General features: G+C 34.6%; 1 protein-coding gene across 5 annotated transcripts in view; it reads right to left on the minus strand.

Annotated features, from left to right (window-relative positions):
- Positions 1-1,692: 1,692 nt before the first annotated feature.
- Positions 1,693-27,731, minus strand: part of LOC149807344 (YTH domain-containing protein 1-like) — an 83,520-nt gene continuing 57,481 nt past the window's right edge. For 4 of the 5 annotated variants that reach the window (XM_089965606.1, XM_089965578.1, XM_089965587.1 and 1 more), the window contains exons 13-18: positions 25,344-25,371; positions 20,356-20,401; positions 18,242-18,310; positions 11,697-11,768; positions 10,469-10,624; positions 1,693-10,081 (exon numbers count right to left, since the gene is read on the minus strand). In XM_089965606.1, the coding sequence (XP_089821732.1) occupies positions 9,950-10,081; positions 10,469-10,624; positions 11,697-11,768; positions 18,242-18,310; positions 20,356-20,401; positions 25,344-25,371 (503 nt within the window). In that variant the 3' untranslated portion in view covers positions 1,693-9,949. The remainder of the gene's footprint in view (positions 10,082-10,468; positions 10,625-11,696; positions 11,769-18,241; positions 18,311-20,355; positions 20,402-25,343; positions 25,372-27,731) is intronic. The other variant, XM_089965597.1, reaches the window with a different exon arrangement.

A 27,731-nucleotide genomic window follows, 5' to 3' on the forward strand; every position in this document is an offset into this window, starting at 1 on the left:
AGACACAATAAGAATACAGAAAATTAAATTACTCAAGTACATGTGTATTTTTTATTAAATATAAGTTTGCCTAAATAAATGCATTTAGAATTTACTCGTGCATCTTGAGATGCCTTGAAGTTGTGGGTCAGCTTATATGCAGGTCATGCACTTTTTAGTGTTTATACCTGTTCAGTTTTGGGGGTCGGCTTATACGCGAATGAGATTATACACAAGTATATACATTTGTCATGAATGGATGATTTGTGTCAGTTTATTTTTTAGTGAATGGATGATTTGTGTCAGTTTTTTAATGAATAAAAGTTTGCCTAAATAAGCGCATTTAGAACTTACCTAGTGCATCTTGAGATGTCTCGAAGTTGTGGGTTGGCTTGTATGCACTTCTTAGTGTTTATACCTGTTCAGTTTTGGGGGTCGGCTTATATGCAAATGGACTTGTATGCAAGTAGATGCAGTAACAATAACCCCAACTTTGTGCATGGCTTGAATTTAGACCACTATCCTCACAAACCAGTCAAAATTGTTTTATTAAGATTTTCACTTTAACATTTTTTTTTTCCTAGTTCACATTCTAATTCCTAAAGGACAGTCCTTCCTCTTTTGGCTCTTTTATCCAGCACCTTCCCTATTATGAAATAGAACCTTCCTTATGGAGTACTATGCAATTTAGTTGCCATGTTGTAGTTTTCAATCCTAAACTCAATGCATGAAGGTACTAAAGCTACAACTTGGAAACTATAATGCACAGTACCTTTCAAACGAGGTTCTATAAATTTAAACAGAATAAATCCCAAAGTGTGAAATAAAACATTACCATAGGGAAAATGCTGACCTTCCACTAATGCCATGACAGCTAGAAGCTCAACATGTGCTATAAAGTCAAAATGCCCATGTCATCAACTAGATAAATAACTAAAGTATTGCTTAGCAACAATGCTTAAACATACTATTTACCACTGGGTGTATCATGTAATGTTTTATTGTTTATAGTATACAATTCTTTTTAATATTTTATCTGTGCATTTCGTAATGCGTGAAATAAGGGTCTTCAGGTCTGTGTACTTTATAATACCAAATTGTACATCAATAGGAAAGTCAAAACACTACAACCATTAGTTTGACAAATTCTGTACAATAGCAGGTGGAATATCATTATGAATTCAGACAACTATATCAATCTGAAAAGGTGGTAGTTTGTATGAAATGAAACTTTAGAGGTTTGGATAAACGACACGAGTATAGATAACTGACAGTCAGTACTGCATTTAGAAGTGAGGATAACTTACATCATGTACTTAGAAGTGCTGATAATTGTGTATTTAGAAGTGAGGATAACTTACAAAATACGGCATTTTAGAAGCACTGACAATTGGCTATGGATTAAATACATGAGATTCCACTTTTGTGCAGGGTCATGACTTTTTTGGACTTCTCAGTTGCTACAAACCATGAATTTAAAGACCAACAAACTATGATCCTTCAATAGAATCAATCGGACAGTTCCCAATAGATGAATTTAAATGCCAAAGAAAATACAAGATTTCTCCAAACCTCATAAATGGGTACCAACAGAAATAAATGAATTCACAGCACTACATTTATTCATTTCAAAGAACTCGCATCTCCTGAATGCAAATTAACATTCCAATGCTTGTTAAACATGGGCACAAACATAATGAAATAAAACATGAATAGTTATAAAACTTTTTATTTCAAAACATTTTTATACATAAAAGATATTTTTCTATAAATTTTTTATCTTCGTCACTTTACAAAAAAACAATCGTAAGAGTGAAAAGAACTTTACATTATGATGTGATGAATGAATGAATTTAATGGTCAAGTGTTGTTTGATACAATACATGCATACATGAACAGAATCACTTCAATGAAAACTTGAATGCCATCATACATAATGCTATCAAACATTTTGTTTTGGATACGAAAACCTCATTTGATGTTGCCATCTGAAAAAGTCTTTTAGAACACTTTCAAATTTTCCCAAAAACTTTTACACAATTATTCTCGCTTTTCAAAATGACGCAGTAAATCGTAGACTGGATATCACAGGCTCGCTTTCAATTTGTTTTAACTATTTTTTCTTACCTGCATAATTTTACACCAAATTGGTCCACTTCCAAAAACAGCAAAGTACAATTTTACTTACCAACAAGTGTGATTTATATGCAAAACCGTTGGTCTACTTAAACAGATGGTTGGCTGGAAGTGAACAAAATTGTTACTGAACAAGCATTTAGGAATGGTCATAATATCAGCATCTTTATTGGTACACCATTCAGCCAAGTAAATGAATAAATAATGATCCCATCAATTTCTATTTAACCATAGCTACAAGTATTTGTTTTATCAAATATATTCATTTTTTTATGACCTATTCAGCACATGATTTAAATTACTGAATAGTAGCACAATGGTATCCACATTGCATCACATCATCTATGGCTATGAAAAATTGGAATAGTCTAATATAAATGAAGCAAGTAAATCACAAAATTGTGCTTCTCAAAATCAGTCAATTCTGCACATTCTAAGTTAATCATTTTACTGTAGCGTACAATAGCCCGCTCATCTTAATACCTTGTTGTTCAACTGGTTTCCAATACTTGCTAAATTTCTGCAAGCAGCCTAATTAGCCCTTTCTTCGTCATGTGCTAACAAGTTCAGTCTCTTGCGTTTAGTCTTTAACATAAAGACATGTAATTGCTGACACTGAAAAATTCAGTCTGCTATTTATACAGAATAATGAACTTAATTTTAAAATGAATCCATCAAAGGGACCAATGCTCTACTGGGCAAGGTCAAGGAATTTAAGAAAACACCATTTTCTCATATTCTTCAGCAATGACAAGATTTTTCATTTAGTTTCTCTGTACGCATAATGGATTCATCTTGGCACCATTTTTTATTTAGGATAAAGCAGACATTAGGAGTCTTATCGTGAAAACCCCTAGTTAATATAGCCATCAATTTGAAGAGTATTAGAATATTTTCAAGACACAACTTCCCTTCAGGAGGAATAGTAATAAAAGATTTTCAAGATGGCTGCTGTGATGACCATATTGGTCATCATTTAAGACAAAGTGGACATCATAAATGTCTTCTGGACGAAACCACACATAAATACAACTTCTGTTCAAGTAGAGTTATGACAACAACATTTTTAAGCTGGAGGCCATTTTGGAGTCAGACTTGCATCGTTTTTATTTAGTACCAGCTAAACATCATTTGAAGTCTTTTAGTGAAAACTTTATTTTGGTATGACCATCCATTCAAGCGGAGTAGTGGTAAGATTTTCAAGATGGCCACTATGGTGGCCATACTATACATCAAATCAGCACTATTTTCTTTTAAAACCAACTAGATGTTGCAAGATCTTTTAGTGAAAACTCCATGCAGATGTGACCATACATGCAAGCAGTAGCCGTGTTAAGACTAAATAAGGCTGCTGTGGCAGACATATTGGAAACAAGATCAGCACCATTTTCATTGGAGACCAAGCAGACATCATAAGAAGTCCTATAGTGAAAACCCTCATGTCAATATGACTTTCCATTCAGGAGTAGCAATCACAAGATTGTCAAGATGGCTGCTCTGGTGGCCATATTGGATACAAGATCACCATTTTTAGTTAGCACCAACTAGACATGATAAGAAGTCCTTTGATAAAAATCCCATTTTGGTTTGAAGATTCATTCAGGCAGAGTAGCGACAAGATTTTCAATATACTGAATGTGCAACCGGCACTAGACCATGTGATGAGTGAATGTGTGAAGCTGCAAGGTAATCCTACACACAGTTACATTCCAGAGTTCTACACACTTATGAATCTCGGGGGTTTCATTGCTTTAAACCCCGAAGATTACCAAATTCCAGTTTTACACCCCCATCATTCATATGTTCCACTGTTTTACACCCCTAAGATTCCAAGTATTAATGTTTCACATTCTTGTAATTTAAGTTCTACTGTTTTACACCTTGGTGGTTCCTAAGTTCCCGTTTTACACACTATTCTTCTGGAGTTTCACTGTTTACAACCCAATGATTTCAACTTTCACTTATCAGGCCTAAATTTTACAAACACGTCTCTAGTCAGGACTTGAGATGTGTAAACAATTCAATACTAAGTCAAACTTAAATTTCTAATTTTAGTGAATCAGATGACTGGATTATAAACCTAAAGTCTAAACTTGTAAATTCAGACCATATTAGCTAATTTTGAGCTCAAGAATCTTCTTTAATCTTAGAACATGACCTATTACCTCTGTTTGCTAGGTTACATAGTGATCTGTGAATGCAAACTGATGACAGACTTTTGTAATCTTAGAACATAAAACTATTACATCTGTTTGCTAGGTCACATGGTGATCTATGAATGTATACTAATAACAGACATCCGAAACCCTTTCAGATGGTAGATAGACAAAAATGTCAGCAACATATTTCCTCTAAAAAATATATTAAAGTAAACTGGTTTGGCACAGAAACAAAAGTTTTTAATGCCAAAGGAGTCAGGCCTTGTGCCAAAGATGTGCCATGGACACTGATCTGGGATGATCTAATGGTACATGTACTATTAACACATTAACCCCTAGCGACGACTTTACGAGGCAGGAGTTAGTAGCCTACTGCCGAGCTCTGCAGCAACATGGTCATGCATGATACACTAAAGTGGGTGGTATTATAGAAAGGTAGACAGATGTAGCTCTTCAATGATACCAAATAATCTGGAATATCTAGTTGCACTACAAAATACAGATAGAAAACCCTCATTTTTTGGACCCGTTTTTTTTAAAACGCAAAATTCGTCTGTGGTTGGGATCCCATTTTGTGTCTGGATTTTATACTTTTTGGTCTCAGATCTAAGGCAAACTGGTTTGAACTGCAAGCAGACAGATAAGCCTTTGCAAAAAGTAGGATAAGATGGGCATTTGGAATAAAGAGTGGTCTCCATACAAAAATAATGGCGCTCTTTAGCAAAAAAAAAAAGTCCAACTTTTGCCCTTCTGCTCATGCGCGAGTCAAATAGCCAACGAAAAACAATGTTTCTAACTAGCCAGTATGTTACTGAAAGATGACAGGGGATTTGGTGCTTTCAAGTCCGTTCAGAAATTGCTTTCAAAATGTGTTTCCTACTCGATTTTCAGGCAAAAATGGCAAAAAGCTCCAGAGGTTGATGTGTTAAAGACTACAATCTTTTGGTTGAGAATCTGACATACTAACCAAAGAGCCACTGTAAGTAGAAAGCTATGAAAATCTACCCACACCACCAATGGTCCCATCATCAATGAGCATTCTGTACTGCAAAACTGCAAGGATTTCATGGATATCTCACTGCAAGTTGGTGCTGCGATGTAGTTTCCCTGTGCCTGGCTTGCAGAAAAATATGAACACAAGACTTGAACAGTCTTGGGACTGATGACAATAATGCAACAGCTGCCATTCAAAAAGTGATACTTATTTCTCACATTCCTACAAGTATATTGTCATATTTTTTAGTGTTGTTCAATGAGAGAAGAGCTGTCTTTCATCAAGTGACTACTATCCTATCTTTTGCAACAGATCAGCATCCTAAAAATGTAGCTGTTTGAAGTTTTATCCCATAAACAGCACATGCTGAAATGGGTGCTCTATCCTAAATACTTGTACCTTGCAATCTGGTTTCGAGTTGAAAAATTCCTTGTTGTAATTGCAATTTTTAAATGTCATCTTCTCATATATATGAAAGGAAATCAATTCTAAAATAAACTTGAATTGAAAACTGTCATAATCTTTTCTCTATCTTGTTTAATCTTCAGAATATGAGTGGGTTTTTTTGTATCATTGCAGTCTCAGACCACTGAATAGCATTATACTGACGGTCTCTAATGCTGTTCTTTTGATGCACATTTCAAAGAAATCTGAAGTCTACAATGACTTTTCAGAATAAATGTCCTCTATCTTAAAGTGAAACATTTTCAATGGATGTTCTGCCATTCTGAAATTGTACTATATGCCATCTCAACTTCAAACTCAATTTTCATTATGCATAACTGGAAGACAGAAAAATGCCACCCTCAGAAAGAAATTTCAATCCTACACTGATGCACATAAAGGATTCAATTAGTCTTATGTTGTTACTGATGAAATTATTGTTCCACCACTGTCCATAACATTCCATTCTCTTTGAAATTTTACTTTCTACAAACCGAGTCACTTGTATTTGGTTATCCTTTGAGGAACTGAATGATTTTTTGCCTTTATCAAGGTATCTTTTTAAGTTTTGCCTGATAATAATTCAACAGTAAGCACTTTGGAGAAATCAGCACATGAATATTGCTCTGTGGACTTAACAAACAAGTTCACATTTCTATTATTAGTCTGGGTAACTCAGCTGCTCTTCATGTGTGGACAACCAGTTGTGATAGACGCATATGTAAAAAAACGATAACGAACAAAATTGGTTAACTTCCAATTTAAAAACTACAAAATCAATAACTCAACTTGGGAAAATTTCACAATGTCTTGTAATTTTCAAGCTAATTCAATTTTTTGGCCAATCAGGGTCCTTTGAAAGACTTGTACTTACTGAGATGCAGTATCAGTATTCAAAAGTGGGACAATCAAATTTGATTTATGTAACTTATTACTGGAACAAAGCTTAGAGTTTCAAAATTCATGCAAGATTCATTATTTTCATGATGTCTGTCAGTAATCCAATAATTATACATGAATATCTTTGCTTTTTATTCAACTGTTTTATGAAAATTGAGAAAGTAAGACAAGTTTGTTAAGAAACAAGGAACCCAAGAACTGAAGAACACACTGAATCTGAAATAAATCTATTTACCAATCCTGTAACAGAATTTTCTGGCCTTGGCTCAGCGTCTCCAATAAAATTAATTTAGATTGCCTCACTCTGAATTAATTCTTCACTCAAACCAAATACTATTACAAAGTAAATGAATAATATTTTCAAAACATTCAAAACGCTCATTTTTCCAAAACATGGCTTCCATATCTACAGAAAATGTGTTTAATTCTCTTACTTGGAGAGAAAATATGACAAAAGATGCAATTCAGATCAAGCAATAAAAAATGGACAAATGTTAAAAGGGCACATATCAGAGACCACCCAGTACATCACTAAAACAATGAATGGCTATTATTACATTACAAAAATGCAAAACCTTGTTCACAAACAATTGTGAAATTAAATAACATATATGAAGAGAAAAAAAGCCACTGATAGGCAGAAGGTCTATTACAATAATCTATATACTTAAAGGCCTGCAATACATGAAATGTACATCTACTCGAGTTTTCAGGTTAGCATGACTCAGATTTACACCATTTCATATGTACATGTACTGTGGATTCATTTCATTTTGTGCATATCAATATCTGTGTTTTTGTAAAACATGACTGTTTCATGAACACTTGCATTTGCATGATGCCAACCCAAGAGCAGAGTCGTCAGGAATCCTAGCATCATATTTTAAAATCTGGGCAGCCCATCCAAAACAGACAACACACTCATCAAAAGAAACAAGCATCTGTATAGTCAAATTGCATCTTCCTATGGAACTATTCATACATGTACACAATCAGTAACAATTAAAATCCACTCAGAATAATTGTATTCATTCCGATTCCAGAACCCTGAATTCTGTCAACATTTGGCCAAAACAATAATAAACATTTGTTTTTCATGCAAATTATTTGTATTTTTCTTTTCTCTTGATCTCTGCCACCACTTTTCCACTTATTTATAGTCTAAGTGGTTTGTTGTTAATTACATTTCTTTGTATTTTACATTCATAAACCATCTTCTATGTACTAGTCTATCATGCTGGAGCTTAAGTACTCCCCCCCCCCCCCCCCCGAGTTTCTACACAGAAAACTCCTGTTCAGAATTGCACCAATTCAAAATGTTAAATTTTCACATAAATTTGTTAACAATTCTGCAAAATACAGCATGGCTGGCATCTCTACATTGATAATTATGTCTGGAGTGTGTTTTCTTTCAAGAATAAACGCCTTTTGTTTGATCTTCAAGGTACACAAAATGTGGTACACAACTCAATATAATGAATTCACAGTATATAAAAAAAAACACTCTCTGCCACATATGCAAATAATCTTTCACATTTTGATAACAAAATCATCAGCAGCACAAGGAACAGAACATGAATATCACATCCATCAGTTCTATGTCAGAATTAATGATTTAAGATTTGTCAACTTCCCACCCCAGCATATAAACTATGAAAATAGTGGTACTTTCCACGTGTAGTCTGAGAAGTTAACATCATGCATGACACATTTTTAAAATGGATATGACGTTGACAGTTTGGTTAGAAAGGTACATTTCCACAGCATAAACTCCCTCATTATAGTTTGAAAATGTCCCTTGTTCTCCCATGGAAATGAAAAACAAAACCGATTATCATAAAACCAAACACCTCTTAGTACAGGTGCCAGTTTACCACAGAAATTTCTTCTTATGGTATGTACCATGGTACTTTTTCACTGCATGGGTACACAAGTAGTTTCCTTAAGGAAAAAATTTACAAAAATTCCTAAGACATGTTGTTATGAATTAATGATATTAACTGCAAGTTTTCATTTTACATACAATTATTTTTCTAAAATTATTTTGTAACAAATTAATTTTAAATATTACAAATATATTTATATCCTTTCATCACATGTGGTAGCCAAATGGGATGTTGTGAAAGATATCTGGGCCACTTTGGAAAATTTTCAGATTTAGAAAAAAGTAAATTTTTACTTCAATTACTATTACATGCTAATGTCTTTGTAACATTGTGAATCATCCAAAATTTTCTGGGGAGCACTTGTTTTCTGTTCACCTTTTACAAAATTTCTTAAGTCCAAAAAATATTTAATAGTGTGTTGAGCAACTCTCTCTGGTAGGTATCTTGCCAACATGTTGGCATCCCACTCAAAGTTTCTCTATGATATCAATAAAGTTGTTAATATATATTGTAGGCTTCAGTGTCAACACTTACTATTTTTAGCCCTCTAATGTCAGTGAGAGGGTATCAGCTATAGTGTAAGTTTAATCATCCCATTCACAGGCTTTAGGTTACAACTTGTACACCTATTAACATAAACATAGCAAATTCATCTACTATTATGTAATTCAGTGAGGGGTCTGTGATTTTCTTTTCAGTAGAGATCTTTTATTTCCCTTCATCTCAAGACAATTGATTTTTCATTTAAACAATGTAATTATATATTATTTTTCTATAAATCAGTGCAAAATATTTTTCCAGCTACTGACAGACAGAATTTTTGTATTAAAGAAAGTATCAGGCCCTGCCTAAGAACATTAAATTGTTGGTCTCTAATATAACTGCAGCTTACCATGGTACATATTGTGGTATATTTAGAAATACACTGTATACCGTCGTACAAAATTTTTCAAGGTACCCAGCTCAACCTCTGAGTCTCACTTACATTCAAAATCGCTGCCTCTTAAAAAAAGGCAGTCTTCATGTTTTCATAACATCTTAAAATAAGTATCATCACATAAAACTAATAATTTTCTTTCCCTTAATAAAGATGCAAAGGTATATGGCACAAATGTTTCCAATTTTAATAGTATTTAGAAAAGTGAAACACTGCAGTGAGCACTACCTTTAAGTGATAGAGGAAATTAACTAGTTTCAAACTTCCAAAGGTCAACCTTGAAAAATGGGGAGTTTACCCTATTGCATGCCATATGAACTGAGCTCCTCTTGATTAATGAATACTCTGCACAAGATCCCTAAACAACCAGTGAAATGTTTGTCTTCTTCATCCTCTCTTCATGTTACTTAGTAATAATATTTATCAGCTTAAAACTCAAGCCTAACATGTTATGAACCTCCAAAATAATACATTCGAAAACAATTATTGGTACAGAATTTTTTCAATGGTTCTTTCATCTACGTTCGCGATGTCTGTGCCTTTCTCTCTCTTGGTCTCGCTCCCTGCTTCGGTCCCTTTCTCGTTCACGATCTCTTCTGGCTCCAGCTGTTGTCCTCCGCAAAAAGTCGTCTACATCTCTCTCATACTGTTCAAAAGAATTGTTATGGTTGTTGTTATTATTAATTATTACTTTCAGCCATCTAAAAGTTAGGAAAGTCTCCAAGAAAAGTACAAAAAAAACCAGCCCAATAATGTTCATGGACAAAGACACACTAAAAGACTGACACAATAATAGCTATATCCACCAATATACATTCATGGGTGGGAAGGGTGATAAAAATACAATTCAAACTTTTCATAATGATCATCTCCTCTAAGTCATCACCCACTTCCAGCAAATTTCTTTTCTCTACTCTTTTCCTTCTGTATTTTACCTTTTAAAAGCTTTTTCTCTTGAACAACAGCACTTATCCAATTTTTCCACATTTGTTGTTTAGAAGATATTACACTAAAATCAAATAGGAAATATTACCCAGCTGACTGATCTCTTGTCTGCTGTTCTGGATCGGGATGAGGTAGCAGCAGCTGGGTTGGGATGGCTATAATCTGGCTGTGGCATGTACTCTCGCGGACGCTCAAAGTGCCCTGGATAGGGGTTCATGGGGTCCATATGACCATAACCAGGAGGCTTTAATAATAATAATAATAATAATAATAATGATGCATCAATAACTAGTATTAATATGTATTATGGACAATTAACTCATTCGGCCCTGATCCCGTCTGTAGGCATGATACAGTTTCTACATTAATTGGCTGATCCCGCCTGTAGTCGTGGATAGTTTGATGCATTCAATGGCTGATCCCGTCTCCAAGCGTGATGAATATGTGTTAGATACAATGTCTCTGATTGGTTAGAAATGGTTTTTTTTCACAGAACTAAACAACTATTAAACCAGAAATGATTTTACTTTCATTTATGGAAATTTGAATTGTTCAGAAGCCAAGGGTTACTGTTTGAGAGCAGTTTCACTACATGTGTTCTGTTCATGAAAAATCGTAAATGATGGCAGACGTACGAGTGATTTTTAATGAGAGCAAAAATGAGGAGTTTCTCAGGTTTGATCTCGAAAATATTGAGCAAGCTGAGGAAAGATATGTTTGGCAGCTGGATATTTTGCGAGATTTAGATTTGGACAAAGAAGTTTCTGAGACTGAATCACAGAATATGAGGATGCTGACAGTGATGATGATGAGTTCTTGCAGATAAACATTGCACATAATTTTGTAAATAGTGTATAAATAATTTGTGAAAGACTTGGACAAATAGGAAGAAAAAAAATCACTGCAGACAAATTCATCTGGAATAAATGGTGAAACTTTCGTGGATTTTAATTGGATATAAGAAGAGAAATTAAGGTAAGAGTGAATGCATGTGCACGATGTTTTCAAAATTTGTCAAACAGGTAAAAACTCTGAGGCACAAGCAGCTAGACACAGCTTAGTGCTTCTGGGGCATAGCAGCAAAGATACTGATAACAGTTCTGTGGCCGAATGAGTTAAGAGGATTCTGTTAAACGTGTTCTACGGCACATCAATATCTGATGGTTACATCATGCCAATTCAAGTTAAGTGTACAGTCCTGCCCTGAAGCACAAGGTGCCTGACCCAGGATGATTCTTTAAAGTGAAACAAACTTGATAGGAGTCCAAAAGAAAGAAAGAAAGAAAAAAAGAGAGAGAGAGAGAGTTTTTATATACTGGTGGTCCATATGGAGGCATAGGTGGAGGTGGAGCTCTGCGCATGTACTCATTCATGTAGTCATTATAGGACTGAAACAAAACATAAAATTTTGTGAATAAAATATAACTATTTTCTAACAGTGAAAATTCTATTGTCTGTATGCTGATTCTCTGAAACTTGTATTTATATCACTGATTTTTCCTGAGAAAATATTACTGTGAATAAAATCTTCAATAATATCATAATCCATGGATTAGGGAAGAGGCTTAATCATTTCCAAAGGAGAATCCCTGTCCAATGGGTATTTAAATTCAGACAAACAAACCAAGAAATTTTGTACACAACAAAAATAGTGAATCCACAATGAAATAGAGCTATTAGGAATGAGTGCATTGCAAATGACCCAAATAACAATTTTGTCTATGGGGCTTGAAAGACAGGAATTTACGTTTAAATAAACCAAAATTAGGAGTATACCAGCTTTCTAGGGCCATGATTCTAAATGGTGATATGGAAGGCAGAAAGTACAACTCCTTCAAGGTTTTTTCAACAGAAGTTACATTCCATGCAGTAACAGGATCTGAAAGTTTGTCAACATGGGTTAGAACTACATCCAAACAAAGATCAGACCTAACAAAACATACAGAAACACACCTTATGTTCACAACAAAATGTATCAGAATATGCAAAATGTTTCTCGAACTATGCTGATTTGAAGCAACATCCCATGTAAGAGGTAAGTTGATTGACAAGGGACATAACTCTGAAAATAGTGGAAAGATGGAACCCATAAAGAAACATCTAGGTCTAAGACAATGTTTTCAGCGAGTTCCATTATAATATATTGAATGGTTCTTTAGCAACACTGAATGATAGCAACCCTCCAAGTTTCTACTGTAAAGACAAAAAAATTGGCTGTGAGGGGCATAATTGTGTCCAAAATGAATAAACAAAACAAAACCCAATGACAACATTCATACCAAATTGCATCACAATATGTTTAATGGGTTTTTGAACTATGCTGCTTATAAGCAACATCCCATTTGTGGATATTAAGTTTAATGTCATGGGCCAAAACTTGGTTAAAAATGGAATTAATAGAAACCATAAATGGCACATCTAGGTCTAAAAGACAAAGTACACACCAAATTGTATCAGAATATAATGAATGGTTCATGAACTTTGCTAATTACTGGATCGTCTGTAGTACCACTTTAAAATAAGTACAAAAAGGGCATTAACTAATAAAATTGGTTTTGGAAAAGGAAACCTTTAAAATATACCTACCAAGTGGCATCCAGTTATGTGTTAAGGGTTATAGAGCTTGCAAGAAGTGTTAATGCCTAGATATCGATGAATAAAAAAGCTGAGTACATTAGAGTTCCTCCATTTTGTGTTTTAGCCTATTGTTAGTCTAGTGCATCCTAATAAGTCAAAATAATGGGGGAAAAATCTGTAATGTCTACTAAATAGCCTTCATCAAGACAAATTGCCTTGATAATGAATCAGACACAGTATTATTTACTTGGCAACCTACAGGTCACCTGCATCATGCTTAGGTGTGCATAACTGAATCAACTTTCGACTATTTCAAGATTCTGAAGACAGAAGAAAATGGACTCAATTATGATTGGAATGGATTAACTTTTGATCAAATATTTACTTTTGTTTGACTGCATATCCAATTATAATCAATTAGACCAGGGTTTAAATTATGGTGGCTCTCAAAGACAATTGTCAAAATGGACAAACTTTAATAGTTTTACTTGTGATTAATTTGCTTGAATCTGCAGAATGTTTAAAACTTTGGGTGTTTTAATTAATGCATCATTTAGTATGAATTTACTGTGCATTAGTCTCAGTGATTTGTTTTCATACTTTGCAGTTACTCAAGACTAAGAACATGGAGTAATTTTGCTATATAAGATGTATTTGTAAACTGCCAAATCACAAGGTCCGACATTCAAAAACTTTGAAGCAAAGAAGGTTATTGACAAGTTTGTAAAAAGTAAAAAAAAAATAGGTGGATAGGCATGTTCTATACCCCCCGAGTTTACAAAGTCACCAATAGTGATGTCCACCATGTCACACGCAATATTCCTTGCTCATGCTGATTGATGCATTACTCTGATACATGATGATCAGCCTGAACTGGTTTGATACAGAAATGAGATTATCTAATTAATATACAGCTTATTTAACAAAAACAGAATATCTCAGGAAGATAAAAATATCACAACATATAAAATAAGTCTTTCTTTATTACCAAATATATCAAGTCACACTATCAGTCATTCATAATCAGAAAGGGAAACACTTCTATAAAAATTAGTAATGGTAATTACCTGTCTCACTGTTTTCATATCTGTTTTGTACAAATACTATAAAAGCTTCAGTCTCGGATTTGGCCAATGTTGGTATGTGAGAATGCTTGCCAGTAGTATCTCGTGTATCTGGTTCTTTCCAGGGTTTTCCTGGGTTCTTCCGCCACCATTAACACTGGCCGCCATGTATAGCCTATCGTGTGCTGAAAAATGGCATTAAACCCCACAACAACAACAACTATAAAAGTTTCTCTTTATTCAACATGAGACAAGATATCTTAAACATCAGTTTGCTTCACAAATAATGAACAATCCCAGCAATGAGGTCATGTCACAAACAAATGACTATTGAGATTTCAGGTTAAACTTGACATTTTCATTTTTGACTCCAGAGATTATGGGGTCACAGATTTCAAATCTGTTGAGAACCCGCCATGTAACATGAGATGGGTACATCTGAAAATTTGTTCAGCAAGAACCTAAACAAAGTAACTGAAAACCTAGTAACTCTGCAAAGAGATGAAATAAAATGCTGGCAATTAGGCTCAAACTTGATCTCATCAATCAGAAACTGCAAACATAATTTACCTGGTATCATATTATTACTGTTCAGTTATGGAATAAAAAGTTTGAAGGATGGATGATACCAATTACAGACAATCACACTGAAGATCTCAGTAATATAATAATGTATAAAAAATCTTGTAATAATCCAATATTCTTTGAGGTTTTTTAAATGAGATGTTCAGCAGCACTTATCTAACAGGAATGATGGGGGAGGAAACTGCAGAATTTTCATACACATTAACACCAAAACAAATCATTCTGTTTTCCTAATTTTATAAGTACATGAATTGTGCATTTTATTCATTTTCCACTATTATATGGGAGAACAATGTAAAATTTAGATAAAGGACAATGCTCTTATTGCTGCAATCTTGAACTTAAACTTGGGCTAATATACCTTAAAATGTTCAGGTTTCAAATAATAGCCATGTCATTTCACTGGAGGAACAATCTTGATAATCTTTTACTTGCTAATTAACTCATAATATAGAGCATATATCCCTGAAACCATTCAAATCATTCAGTTCTATTGCAAAAGATAGTCCTAAAAATAGATTTACTATTATAATACAGAAGAACCTTGTCTACACAACCTCTTTTATACTTTTATTAATATACCCAATTAATCAAACACTGATCTGACCATTGATACAGATGTTTAATCTGTATTTAATTATCACAAACTATAACAATTAGGGTAATAATTCTGACATATAAGAGTCAATATTCTCAGATGTACTTAATCCAACCTGAATATATCCCAATTTGTTTTGGATAACTGAAAATATTCTGAATAGGTAAAAAATGTGGTATATAATAAATAACAAAAAACATTTTTGTCCAGTGGAAGAGTGGAGAAAGAACATGTCTAATGTGGGATATGAACAAAATCTGATGACCTTAACATATCACTGCACTGTATCAAACTTGATATGTCCATGAACACTGAACAAACACATACAGTTTTGTGAATTTTTTGTTTTATTCAAATTGCATGCATGTACCCAGAGCATGCAGATTTGATAAAACTCCCATCCAAACTGAACCCCAACATTTTTCTGGTCATTTATTTTAATAAAGAGGTTCAAACTGAAAAAGTTCATACAAACAAGGTTCCACTGTATGTTTAATACAAACTGTTTCTTTTCATTTGGCATACTGATGTATTGTAATAAAATTTGAATTTGAAGGGAAAAAAAGAAACTCTTTTCCAAGAACTTGTTTTTGCTGCTTGATGGCCACACTGACAAGGAAAACAAGCAAGCCTGAAGCAGTTCTGAATCTAATTCAAATTCAAATGAAGCAAGCTAGAACCAATACCAACCCAATCCAGAAGAGGAAACAAAATGGGGTGGGAATGGGTTGAGAACATAAACCTGTACATGTATATATTGTAGTATCATTCATTTTCATGAGGTAATAATTTTCTGAGGATTTTGTTGCTGCCCCAAACCATGAATAAAGGCCCAACAAAACATTACCCACATATGAAGCCCCCTCCCCTTTATCATGTATTATTCCTAGAGATTAATTAAAAAAAAAGCTTTTTGAAAAATCAACATCTTGTATGTGATCTGGAAATAAAATATTAGCTTTTGCAGTTATATTTTTTAACCCTCTGAAAAAAGAATAATACATTTTATACTTTTTCCATGAACACACATTTATATGATATCCAGTGACTGTAAATCAAAATATTGTATGTAAGGACAGTGTGAGTGTGATTTAGATTTTTAACGTAGATGTAACAATTATCCAGCCATATCGCTATGATGTCTGCAGTGTGACAGTTTAAAGTGATGTCTAGCACTGGGGCATCATGCTGCAGACATGTAGAATGATGTCCCACCCAGTCACATTATCCTTACACCAGGCCGACCAGTGCTAACACTAACCTCTTAATGCAGAGTGCCAAGCGAAGCAGCTGTTAGTACCATTTTTATATGTCTTTGGTATGACTTGGCCAGGGTTCAAACCCATGACCTCCCACATCTGGGGCAGGTCTATGTAAGAACAGACAGAAACAAGAAAAAATACAATACTACTGAAAATGAAAGAAAAGAATAACAAACAATACTAGTATATGAAAATTGTATTACTTATTTCAAGAGATTCTTTGTTCACGCTGTTGTAGAAAAATTCAAATCCTTCTGAAAGTATGTCTCATTTTATTCATTCATGTTTAATCCTAATGAACAACACGACAGTATAATACTAGAACTACTGCTTGAAGCACAATTGCTAATTAAACACTAGGTATAAACACTAATTACAGCAGAGTACCGATGTTCACACTGCACTAATTTATATTCAGTACAAATGGATCAACCCTGTGTATATCCAGTCTGCAGGTACACACAAATGTCTGTCTGTCAGGCAAATAAACCTGAACTCTCAAAGCCACAGATAATTAGGTCTGATATTTTTCAGACATTTTTGCCTGAGGTAGTGCTCTACAGTTTCGTATTTTGCATAGGGTTAGAATTTTAAAGAAAAAGAATTTCCCTGGCTTCCCTCACTGGTTATGCTGGCTATTTAAAAAAGACCTTATATATAATTCAAAGAATCTTTAATTCCCTTTATTTTGGTGTATGATTGATGGGTGTAATATGGGTTCTAGAGTATACAGCTTGGCCTTACTCCAGATGTGCAACTTTCAAAAAAGTGCTAACTACACTTGGTCATTTTCACTTTCTGAACTTCAGAGGTAAATTGTATAAAAAAAAGAGCCAATAACTTTTTTTTACATTTTACATATTTGGTACTTCATTCATTGCACTTTCAGAAGCTGGTAGTCTTGTCTGGCAAAATTAATTTTCCCTTTTTTAATAGCTGCTATGGATAGTGTACTTTAAACTAATTCAGGCTGATTTTTTTAGCACAAGGGAGAAGTCATTTTAGTTAGCAGTGTGCTTAGATCATGTACAACTTCCAAAAGTATAATATCCAAAGAAATATCATCCACATTACATTAATGTAGCATAGAGGTATGCCAACATTCTCTCCATTGTGCATGTTTTATATACAAACAACTTCACCTTACATATGTCACTGTCTCAAAAGTACATAATAAATAGTGAGTGCCCCCTGAGCTACAACTTTCATTGAGCATGAATCTGCTTGACTGATGAGGTTTTGAAGGTCCACTAATGAAGCGAGTGCAATGATCACCAGTAATGTCTTCCTTTCCCTGATGGTCTCCATGACCTCTTTAGCATACCAGTTGTGGAAATGCCATTTAAATTCTTTGTAGATGTTAGTATTGTTTTAACCATTGATTTCCATTTGTTGTTGACACGTTTTTCTTTTGCTATTACTTTCTTCAGGTGCTTGCGGAGGTTAATCCACATATCTACAAATATATCAACTTTCATGGCAAAATCATAGATTCAAGTACCCATAAATGTCTTTTTTATTTGACAAAAACAAACACAAAAAAACACCCATGAAATTGAATGATACTTTCCAACTTCAACTCAATCCTAGATGATTACCCAAACTTTTCATGTTTTTTGTGTGGTTACATCAATGTGTGCTATTTCAAATCTCTGATAATTAAGGAAGAGTTAATTTTGGTAAAGACCTTTTAGGGCTTCTTATGCATCAAGTACATACATATACAGAAACATTGTTATGGCCCTGCACATATGAAAATTGTATTTCAAATTTACCTCAAACCCTTGTTTTCGTTGCAAGTCAAGGGTAGATTGGTTGTATGTGTATCGGATTGAGTTGGAAGACTAAAAGGAAACATGATTAAGAAATTCAATGGGATATTAACAAGTCTCTGTAACTGAAAAAAAAAACTTTTTTTTATTCCATGGAAGCTTTATCAGCCCAACTGTCTGAATTGTAATTTTACCTTGGAAACTTCCTGAATATTAGTAACATGTAAACTATCATTTGCTAACAAACTATATTCTATGAATAATGACTGCTAAAGTTCAACAAGTTACAGACTTTCTAATTTAGCCTTTCTGAACTAGTGGGAGTTATCATAAAATTGTTCATGTTTTTTAAAATGAATGTGATCAAGGATATGAACTCTTTCCCAGGTAATTACTTTCAACTCTCATTACTCATTACAACTACCATGTTAATTACCAGATTTCTTGATGAAGTATCGAATGTATAGATAAATATTTTCATTTAAAGGTGATGTCACACTAATCCAATCATGCCAAATCATTATGCACAAATGAGAATATGTTAGAAATAAAGATATGCATGTTTTTTACAGGAAGATTATTGTTTAATGTTAAAGATGAATATTCCATTTCAAAGATAGAATTTACCACTGAACAAGTTTGTTCCAATAAATATTGTATCAGAATCCAAATATTCCATTTCAATGATTGTCACTGTAATGAGAACTGACTGTGTACTAAAGCCACTTTACTCTTTTTAACTGCATGTTTTGCAAGTGTGAGAATATCTGGCTAGAGCTTTGCTTTTGGATCTGATATGAACCTAGTATAATTCTCATCAATAGTTACGAAACTTACGAATAACTTTGTTTGCCTTACCTTTAACAACTTTTAGTACATTTACGGCATATTCAATTAGGTTCATTGGTAAATCTGTGCTGTTAAAATCATAGCATCTTCAATTAGGCAAACTGAATTCAGTGATGCAACAATTATTCAATTAGATTTACTTGATATGCAAAAACTACTGCATATCCAATATAAAGCTAAGTGGAAATCACAGCATGGTCAATTAGACTAAATGAAATTCAATATGAAAATGACAGTATATTCAATTAGGCTCAATAAAATTCAGTGATGCGAAAACTAAAGCCTATTCAATTAGGATCAATGGAATTCAGTGATGTGAAAATTAGGGCCTATTCAATTAGGCTCACAGGTTTTCAGTGATATGAAAATTAGTGCATTCAGTTAGGCTCAATGGTTCAGCAACACGAAAATTACATAATGGTCAATTAGACCAACTGGAACTGAGTGATGGAAAAATGATATATATTCAGTTATGCTAACTGGAATTTAGTGATGTGAAAATGAGAACAAAGTCATCAGGCTAAACAGAATTCAGTGGTGAAAATTACGGCAAAGTCAATTAGACTAAATGGATTTTAGTGATAAGTAAATTACAGCATACAGGTGATGCTCAATTTATGCCAATACAATTTACATGATTCAATTTTAATGCTATTTATAATGAAAAAAATAACATTGAATTTGTGCCATTGTGCTCATTTTGTATGCCACTGCTTGAACCATGTGCTGTGATACAAGCACAGCTCACATACGTGCATTTGCACTACTTTTATGCCGAAACTGCAGGAATACATCCCTCATAAACTGAGCATCACCTGTAGTCAATTAGGCTAACTGGAATTCAGTACTGTGCAAATTAAAGAATAGTCCATGAGACTAAGTATAATTCAGATACGTGAAAATTACAGGATTGTCTATCAGAATTACTGGAAGTCAGTGATGTGCACAAATTACAGCAGTCAATTATGGTAACCTGAATTCAGTGATGTAAAAATTACAGCAGTCAATTAGGGTAACCTGAATTCAGTTATGTGAAAAATCACACCATAATCAATTAGGCTAAATGGAATTTAATAATGTGAAAATTACAGCATAGTTAATTATGCTAAATGAAATTCAGTGATGTGAATGTTACATGTATTCAATTAGGCTAAATATATCTAAATGACGTGAACATTACATCTGTTCAATTAGCTAACTGGAATTCAGTGATGTGAAAATGAAGTATCCTTAGCAAACTCCAAATATTTTTTGTTTAAAAAACTTACCCCATTGATGAAAGTTTCCCGGCGAACCCCTGCAAAGCGAGGAGACCTAAAAATGTTGACACAAGAATAAGTCATTAACTGAATGTCATGGCATCATTACTGGACAAAACAAAACAATAAATTAATGACATAATCTTAATTATATGGCTAAACAAGAATGGCCTGTTCATTTTATCCTTAAGTGGAATAGTTGTGATGGCACAGTTTACTTAGAAAATAAGCATTAGTGTGCAGGCTTCTTGCTTGCATGGTATGAACAAAACATTTTATACAGATCAGGATTGCACCATGCATGCATACTAGTGTTAAAAAACATTCTAGTAGAATAGATCCTGAAATTTATTCCAATGTCAGGTCAAACATACAGGTCAGTGATGTCAAGCAAAACTTCTGACTGGAAATCTACCTTTTCCAATTTTGCATCTTGGTTCTATTTGTGATGCCAAATGGCCACACTCTCATATGTTCGTTTGGGCCATACACGGAGCAACCTGTGTGGGAAAACTGAGGAGAATATGTGAATTTAGGGGCCAAGATTCCTCTAAATGATGACAAGATGAATCTGAAAACCAACTCCTTTAATATAAGCAACAACCCATGTAAATATGTAAAGTTGATTGACATAGGTCATAGTTTTGTAAACAAGACTCACTGGAAGGATGGACTCTGTACTGACTGAAAAGAATTTCCAGGAATCCAATATAAGTACCTTTCTTCTTTAATAGGTCAGTGTTGAAACCATTACTAATATTCATCAGCAACTAAAAGACTGCCATTCTGGATAAAAGATCATCACGATCTTCATTTAGAACCAATTAGACAAAAATCTTCTGGTGGAAAAATGACCATCCATACAGGAGGAGAAGCAATCCAGTACAGCTCACATTTTTTTATTTCGCCATGCATCATGGTGGTGGTGGATTTGGAGAGATTAACAAGCCCGCCTCCCATCAACTCCCTACACCTCCTGACAATGCTGCCATGGCTAATCATGGAGAATGTTTCATTGCAAGAGACAGACTGGCAGGTGGACAATGATTTATCTTAGCCATCGTCCTCATAAATGAATGGACATATTTTCATTTTTCAAAATCAAATTTTAGATATAAACTACTCCTTCAACAAGTTGTGCCCAAACAACTTGCGAACATGTTTAACATGGGGTCAGGCATGGATCACATCTTTTTTTTTCTACTGGAAAATATCAATAAACTGGCCCCTATTTATTCAGCATGAAGAAAATCATGACAAAGAATGGCAAATGAGACCTGATTGACTGCTTGTTTAATTGTCAAAAATGTTGTTTAGAATAAAGTTCACTCCTCCTTGCCGACATTAATGACAGCATAAAGTTTCGAGTGTAAAGTTCTCAAAAGAAGATTCAGCCAATGGTTCACAAAGGATCTGACCCAGCTAACAAAACATGAGAGATTCCATCTTGGCCTTAGTGTGGGTGATACAGGTCTGCAGCTCAAAATACTTGTCAAGATTGGACAGATGACAATCAGTGCCAATGGCTGGCACGTGTTTGAGAAGGCCGTCCCACCGCCCTAGTAGAGACAAACACTCTCTCTTTAAACAGAAGTGGAGTCAGTCACTGCACTGAAAGCAACAGCTAAGATTAACATGCTTCCTACAGCATCAATCACAGAAAATTCTCCACTCTAAATCATGGGCTCTTGTACGTGGACTCTCTCCTAACCTGGATGATGCACTAGGCAACTTTGCTTGAAAACATGTCCTGACAAATTGATCATTTGTGATGAGCCAAGCATGAAGGTGGAGAATCTGTGGACTGCTGAGGACAGACCCATGTGCTGCAACAGCAGGCTTCTGATCTGATGTAATGACCTGGGTAGGTCTACCAAAGGTCAATCATCATAACTGGGACCACAGAGGAGCTATCAGAACAAGTCAAGCAGTGGAAAAGTAATGATTCTGTGGAGCACTTACAGAACCATTCTGAAGAATAGGAAGGTCTAACATGGAGTTCAAGGTACCGAGAATGGATAGGTGAAGGCAAGCTGACAAATCTGTCTATCCTGTCTGATGGATCACGAACTCACCCTACTTTGGCAAGGAAGTTTGTCCCACATAAATGATATCCTCAGGAATTTTATTACTCTATGTTTGGAACCAGTCAGCATGTACCAGCTGCAGGACAAATCTTGGAAGTGGGACTGGTAATATTAGAGGACACAGAAACCTTTATGGACTCTTAAAGTCTATTGACCAATAAACAATCAAAATACTGGAAGATGGGGATCACCAGAGTTCTCAAGAGAGCACTTCCATCACCTTGGTAAAAACTGGGGGCGCAGAGACTATGCCAAATGACAGAGTTTGAAACTGGAAAACCACCTGAGCCAGGAAAAGCCAGAGGCATTTCCAGTGAGGAAATGCTGGAAGTGGATTGATGGAATCTGCACAACTGCCATATTTGATAACATTCTTGAGGTAGTGTCTTCATTTGAATGGTTTCTCCTGATGAAACCTGTTAAAGGCAGAAAAACATTTGTTAAGCCATAACTTTATGCCTTTTGGATACAATTAAAATCAAGGAGTAGAAGGCCAGAGACTGGGCATTTAAATCACTCATTACTGTGCCCTCCTGTAAAGGGAGTACATCTTTTCATTTAACTGAGCCAGTTTTTGATGCGAAAATGGATGGGTGTCCTTGAAACAGCAAGGTGCTCCCAGAAAAAAAGCTGGCTGCCCTACCTTTGAACAGAAAGGACCTATGTCTCTCATATGATGCTTGAACAAGCCACTTAAAAGATGGACAACCAATCACCCACAACAAACCTCCTTGCTGGGCCCTTCCAGTCACATAGTCTAGCTTCATATAGGCAAGAGGGTGGCTTAAATTGGGATTGCTTTCTGGAGCAATGCTGCATCCCTTGAAGGAATGATCAGAATAAACATGCTTCCTTCGCCATTTCAATGGGCTGATTTAATGAAACACTTAAGACACAGGCTGTTTATATAAGTCTTTTCCACGACTTGTATTTTTTTCAATCATTATTGATTCCAATGTACCATCTTTCATTGTTGTGTGATTTTCTTACTAAACTGTTTTTGTTCTAGCTCACAAGTTATCCTTTGCGATTTTACTGTCTGGAAAATGTGTGCAAAATTAATTGCCAGCAACACTAAAATACAAGCCACATGGGTCATGTATGTGCATTTACTCATTTTAAATTAAATATAAATTGTTCTCTTAAAATTTAACACTAATTTTATTTAACTAAAGTCTATTCAATCCTGATTCTTGAATGCTTTGAACCTTAACTGTCATCAAGAAACTTCCAGATGAAAATTATCTATCACTATGGACTTTTATAATGGTTGCCATGTACTAAACTTGGGTCAAAGTAAGAATGCGTAGAGTGGAATTGTCACAATCGAGGTTAGTACAAATTTGTTTATTAATATGTGTAGCTTTCATTGTGACATCCAGTGCACAACATTCAATCTGGAATGTACTGGATCACACATTTAAGTTCATTTTGTCCAAAGACGTCTACATATTTTAACACTGATTTTGCCATATGCACCTTTAGGGGACTCTATATAATGACCTTCCAAAAGGAATATGGATGTATATGAATCCAAATGAAGTGAATACTTGCCACTTAAAGGTATGTAGAATCTAATTCTAAAAAACATGACACCGATTAATGATATAGTCAGTGTTGAATGATTACATGACCCGTGTGACTTGTACTATAGCAAGTGAAGAAGAAGGTTCATTTCTAAAAGAAATTTAACACATTAACCCCTGGAGCTTTTTTGTCATTTTTGCCTAAAATCGAGTAGGAAACACATTTTTAAAGCTATTTCTGAATAGACTCAAAAACACCAAATCCCCGGTCATCTTTCAATAACATACTGCCTAGTTGTGTTAGAAACATCGTTTTTCATTGGCTATTTGACTTGCGCATAAGCAGAAGGGTAATAGTTGGAGTTCTTTTTTTTTTTTTTTTTCTTTTGTTAAACAGAGCCATTATTTTTGTATGGAGACCACTCTTTATTCCAAATGCCCATCTTATCCTACTTTTTGCAAAGGATCACATGTCTGTCTGCAGTTCATACTGGTTTGCCTTAGATCTGATACCAAAAAGTCTAAAATCCAGACACAAAATCAGTTTCCAACCACGGGCAAATTTTGGGTAAAAAAAAGTTGGGTCCAAAAAATGAGGTTTTTTTTATCTGTATTTTGTAGTGCAACTAGATATTCCAGATTATTTGGTATCATTGTAGAGCTACATCTGTCTACCTTTCTATAATACCACCCACTTTAGTGTATCATGCATGACCATGACGCTACAGAGTTCGGCAGTAGGCTACTACCTTCTGCCCCATTAAGTCATCGCTAGGGGTTAATGTGTAATAAACCAAATTTCTTTTGAATTACATCAAGGCTCTCTGTAGTACTTATATATGGCATAAGTTCAGATTAAGTTGTTGATGAAGAAGCTTATGTTTTTTAGCTTGTTTCGTGAACTTGTATGCCATAGGCACCACCATGCCCAATAGCGAAATCACATCACACAATTTGCAAAATGTAAAGTTTTCTCTTTTACTAGATGGTTTCACAATCTAAACTAAAGGCACAATCGTCCTTACACTTGTATTCAGGTCCAAAATACAGGATAAATACGGGAAAAACAGAATACTTGGCAGCTATGAAAATAAAAATACAAATTCTGTCTCATTCTGCTATCAATAAGAGCAATAATACAATTACAATAAAAACACAAGTACTCAAAAGAGTTTTGTTCTTATTAGGGAACGAGAGACAGACAGATGGCTGAAATGATGTCATAGTATTTAGTCAAGATCTGCATTTAAGGCATACTTTTTTGTAGCTGTTATTGTGTGTCATGTTGGCAAAATGATTAAGACGGTCTGAATGCTAAATAATACCCTGAATAACCCTCTATGAATTCCAAACATGTTTACAAAGATTTTAAGATAAAACATACCTTGAAAATCGTCTGTCTTTATAAAATCCTGAAAATGGAAGAAACAAAAATTGTGAAATTTTTTCATTAAAAAATTTAAAGTTTCAAACCTCAAGTCCAATCACAATTAAATCAACAGATTAATATTTATGTATGATCTATAAATGCCCTTCCAGTGAGCTTGAAGAAACCAGATGGATGCATACTGGACATCTACGGACCGACAAAAAGACAATACTCTATGCCTAAAATCCACGCGAGGAACTTGTAACGCTTTTATTCCTGGCACAAACATTACTAAAAAGATTTGAACTTTCCTGTCTTGTTTAGACACTTTCAAATGATTACTTTGCGTTCCTACTGGAACAACTTTAATAACATTAATCCAAAATATCAATTATAAAAGTACAGTAAAGCTGCATTTCATTTCAAAAATCAGTTTCATAATTATAACAAATATATTTCTTTATCAAATACACTGCTGATCATAAAGCATTAGAACATCCATTAACTTGCAAATCTCATCTTTTCAAGGTTTTTGTTTGTTTAAGCAATATAAATGCTAAAAGTCACGTGTTTACTGAGACGAAGCCAATGAAAGTGGTCTTCCCCTGAACACAGAGATGCTGCCAGGACTTAATCTAACAAGGAAGCTGACCTGTCGTCACCCAAATAAAGGTGGAGTAGAAAAAACAGGAAGGGGAGGAGGCAATGGCCAGTCTAATATTTATCTAACACTTCAATATCCATCTCTTTCTTCCTGCTCAACTCTTTTAGAATCCTACTGATATCAAAATCTTTAAAAGATGTCACCTCTTGCTGTATAAGCATTAAAATGTTGATTGTTTCTGAACTTTATCTGTTCCTTACCTGTGTATGGATATTGTTCTGTGCTGAAAAACCCCTTTCAGTGTGCTGTCTGAAGGGACATTTACAATGCTAGCTTAGCCAGTTGGAACAAGTTTGGGAACTATTCTTTATGGTTGTTGTGCAATTTTCCAGAGCTCATAGGCATTATCTTTTGGATACTTCTTTCCAAATTAAGATTTTTGACTAACAAAAGCTCTGCCAATTTTTCACTTTGTCAATACAAGTGCATTACTGTCTACTATGCCAGATTTCTCATCTGTTCCATAATACTGCATTAGGAATAGAAGTCCATCAAATGCATGGTCTGCTTGTTCAGACATAGGTATTCAGATAAAATAAATATGTTTACAGTAGTCCCCCTCTTATAAGGCCACCCCTAATGCAGCAGGGAAGTGGCCTTATAACGCAGGTGGCCTTTCCAGAGGGGGATGACAAATGCGAATAGTAAATACATATGAAAAAAGTCACAAGTACATTTAATTTTAGATATTTAATATTTTAATTAAAAAATCACATGCATGATGTGAAATAAATGTAAAACAAACTTTGTCATCATTTGCAAAAGAATGCTATGAATAACCATTGATACAGTTTTAAAACTGTCTTTATAATTATGTTACAGTTCACATCACATCACTTTGTTGGTAACAGTCTAAAAAACAAACCAGTCTCATCACATTAAAAATATCCTTGCTGTCATATCCCCTGCATATATCGTTTAGTCTTTTGTTCCAATCTTCGACAATTTCATTATTAACTTCAGCTGATTCGCCGCTAATGAAGAACACTTTATATTGTGTCGCACGTGAAATCTGTGCAACCATCCGTTACTTGCGGTAAAGTCGTCATATCCCAGTTCAACTGACAAAATTTTTGCTTTTCTTGTCTTTCAAATCAGGATACAAACGTCTCCTGGCTCAAACAATCTTCCTTTCTCCGTCCATTTCACTTTTCCACTTCTGCAGAATTGTTTCATTATCTTTCACGATATTGTTTATCTGAGTCTTCCCGATGTTAGTTTTCTGCAAGGAACCTCAATGACGCCCCCCTCCCATCAGTTGAATTACTTTCACGTTCTCCTCTAAACTGAGAATTTTTATTTTCCTCGATGACATGTTGATCTTTTTGCAGCAAGTGATTCATGTTGCCAACTAAAATACTGATAAAACAATTTGTATGCATCTAAACAAATTGCCGTGTGTTTTTAAAGGAAGTGATCTTGTCACGTAATTCATTAGTCGCAGTCTGCTACCCTATTGTTTTTATACATTTCTTGAAACTAGGTGAGAGAAGCCAAAACGGCTTCGATATGTACCAATAACATCACGCAGATTTGACCTCACGGCCGCTAGGATTCGTAATTTTGACAATTATTGTCAGTAGTAATAGCCACTGATTACCAAAGTGAACAAGCTCAACATCTTACTAAGGGAAGCCATAAAGGCTATTAAACCATTTTCCTGCTGACTTGGGTATTGTACATCGATACTGCCACTTCTCAGCTGTTACTACTGTTCGATAATTGTATTCTTAACAATT

The sequence above is a fragment of the Sinohyriopsis cumingii genome, chromosome 1 (genome assembly GCF_028554795.1).
Source record: "Sinohyriopsis cumingii isolate HCF-2022 chromosome 1, ASM2855479v2, whole genome shotgun sequence".
Taxonomy (NCBI): domain Eukaryota; kingdom Metazoa; phylum Mollusca; class Bivalvia; order Unionida; family Unionidae; genus Sinohyriopsis; species Sinohyriopsis cumingii.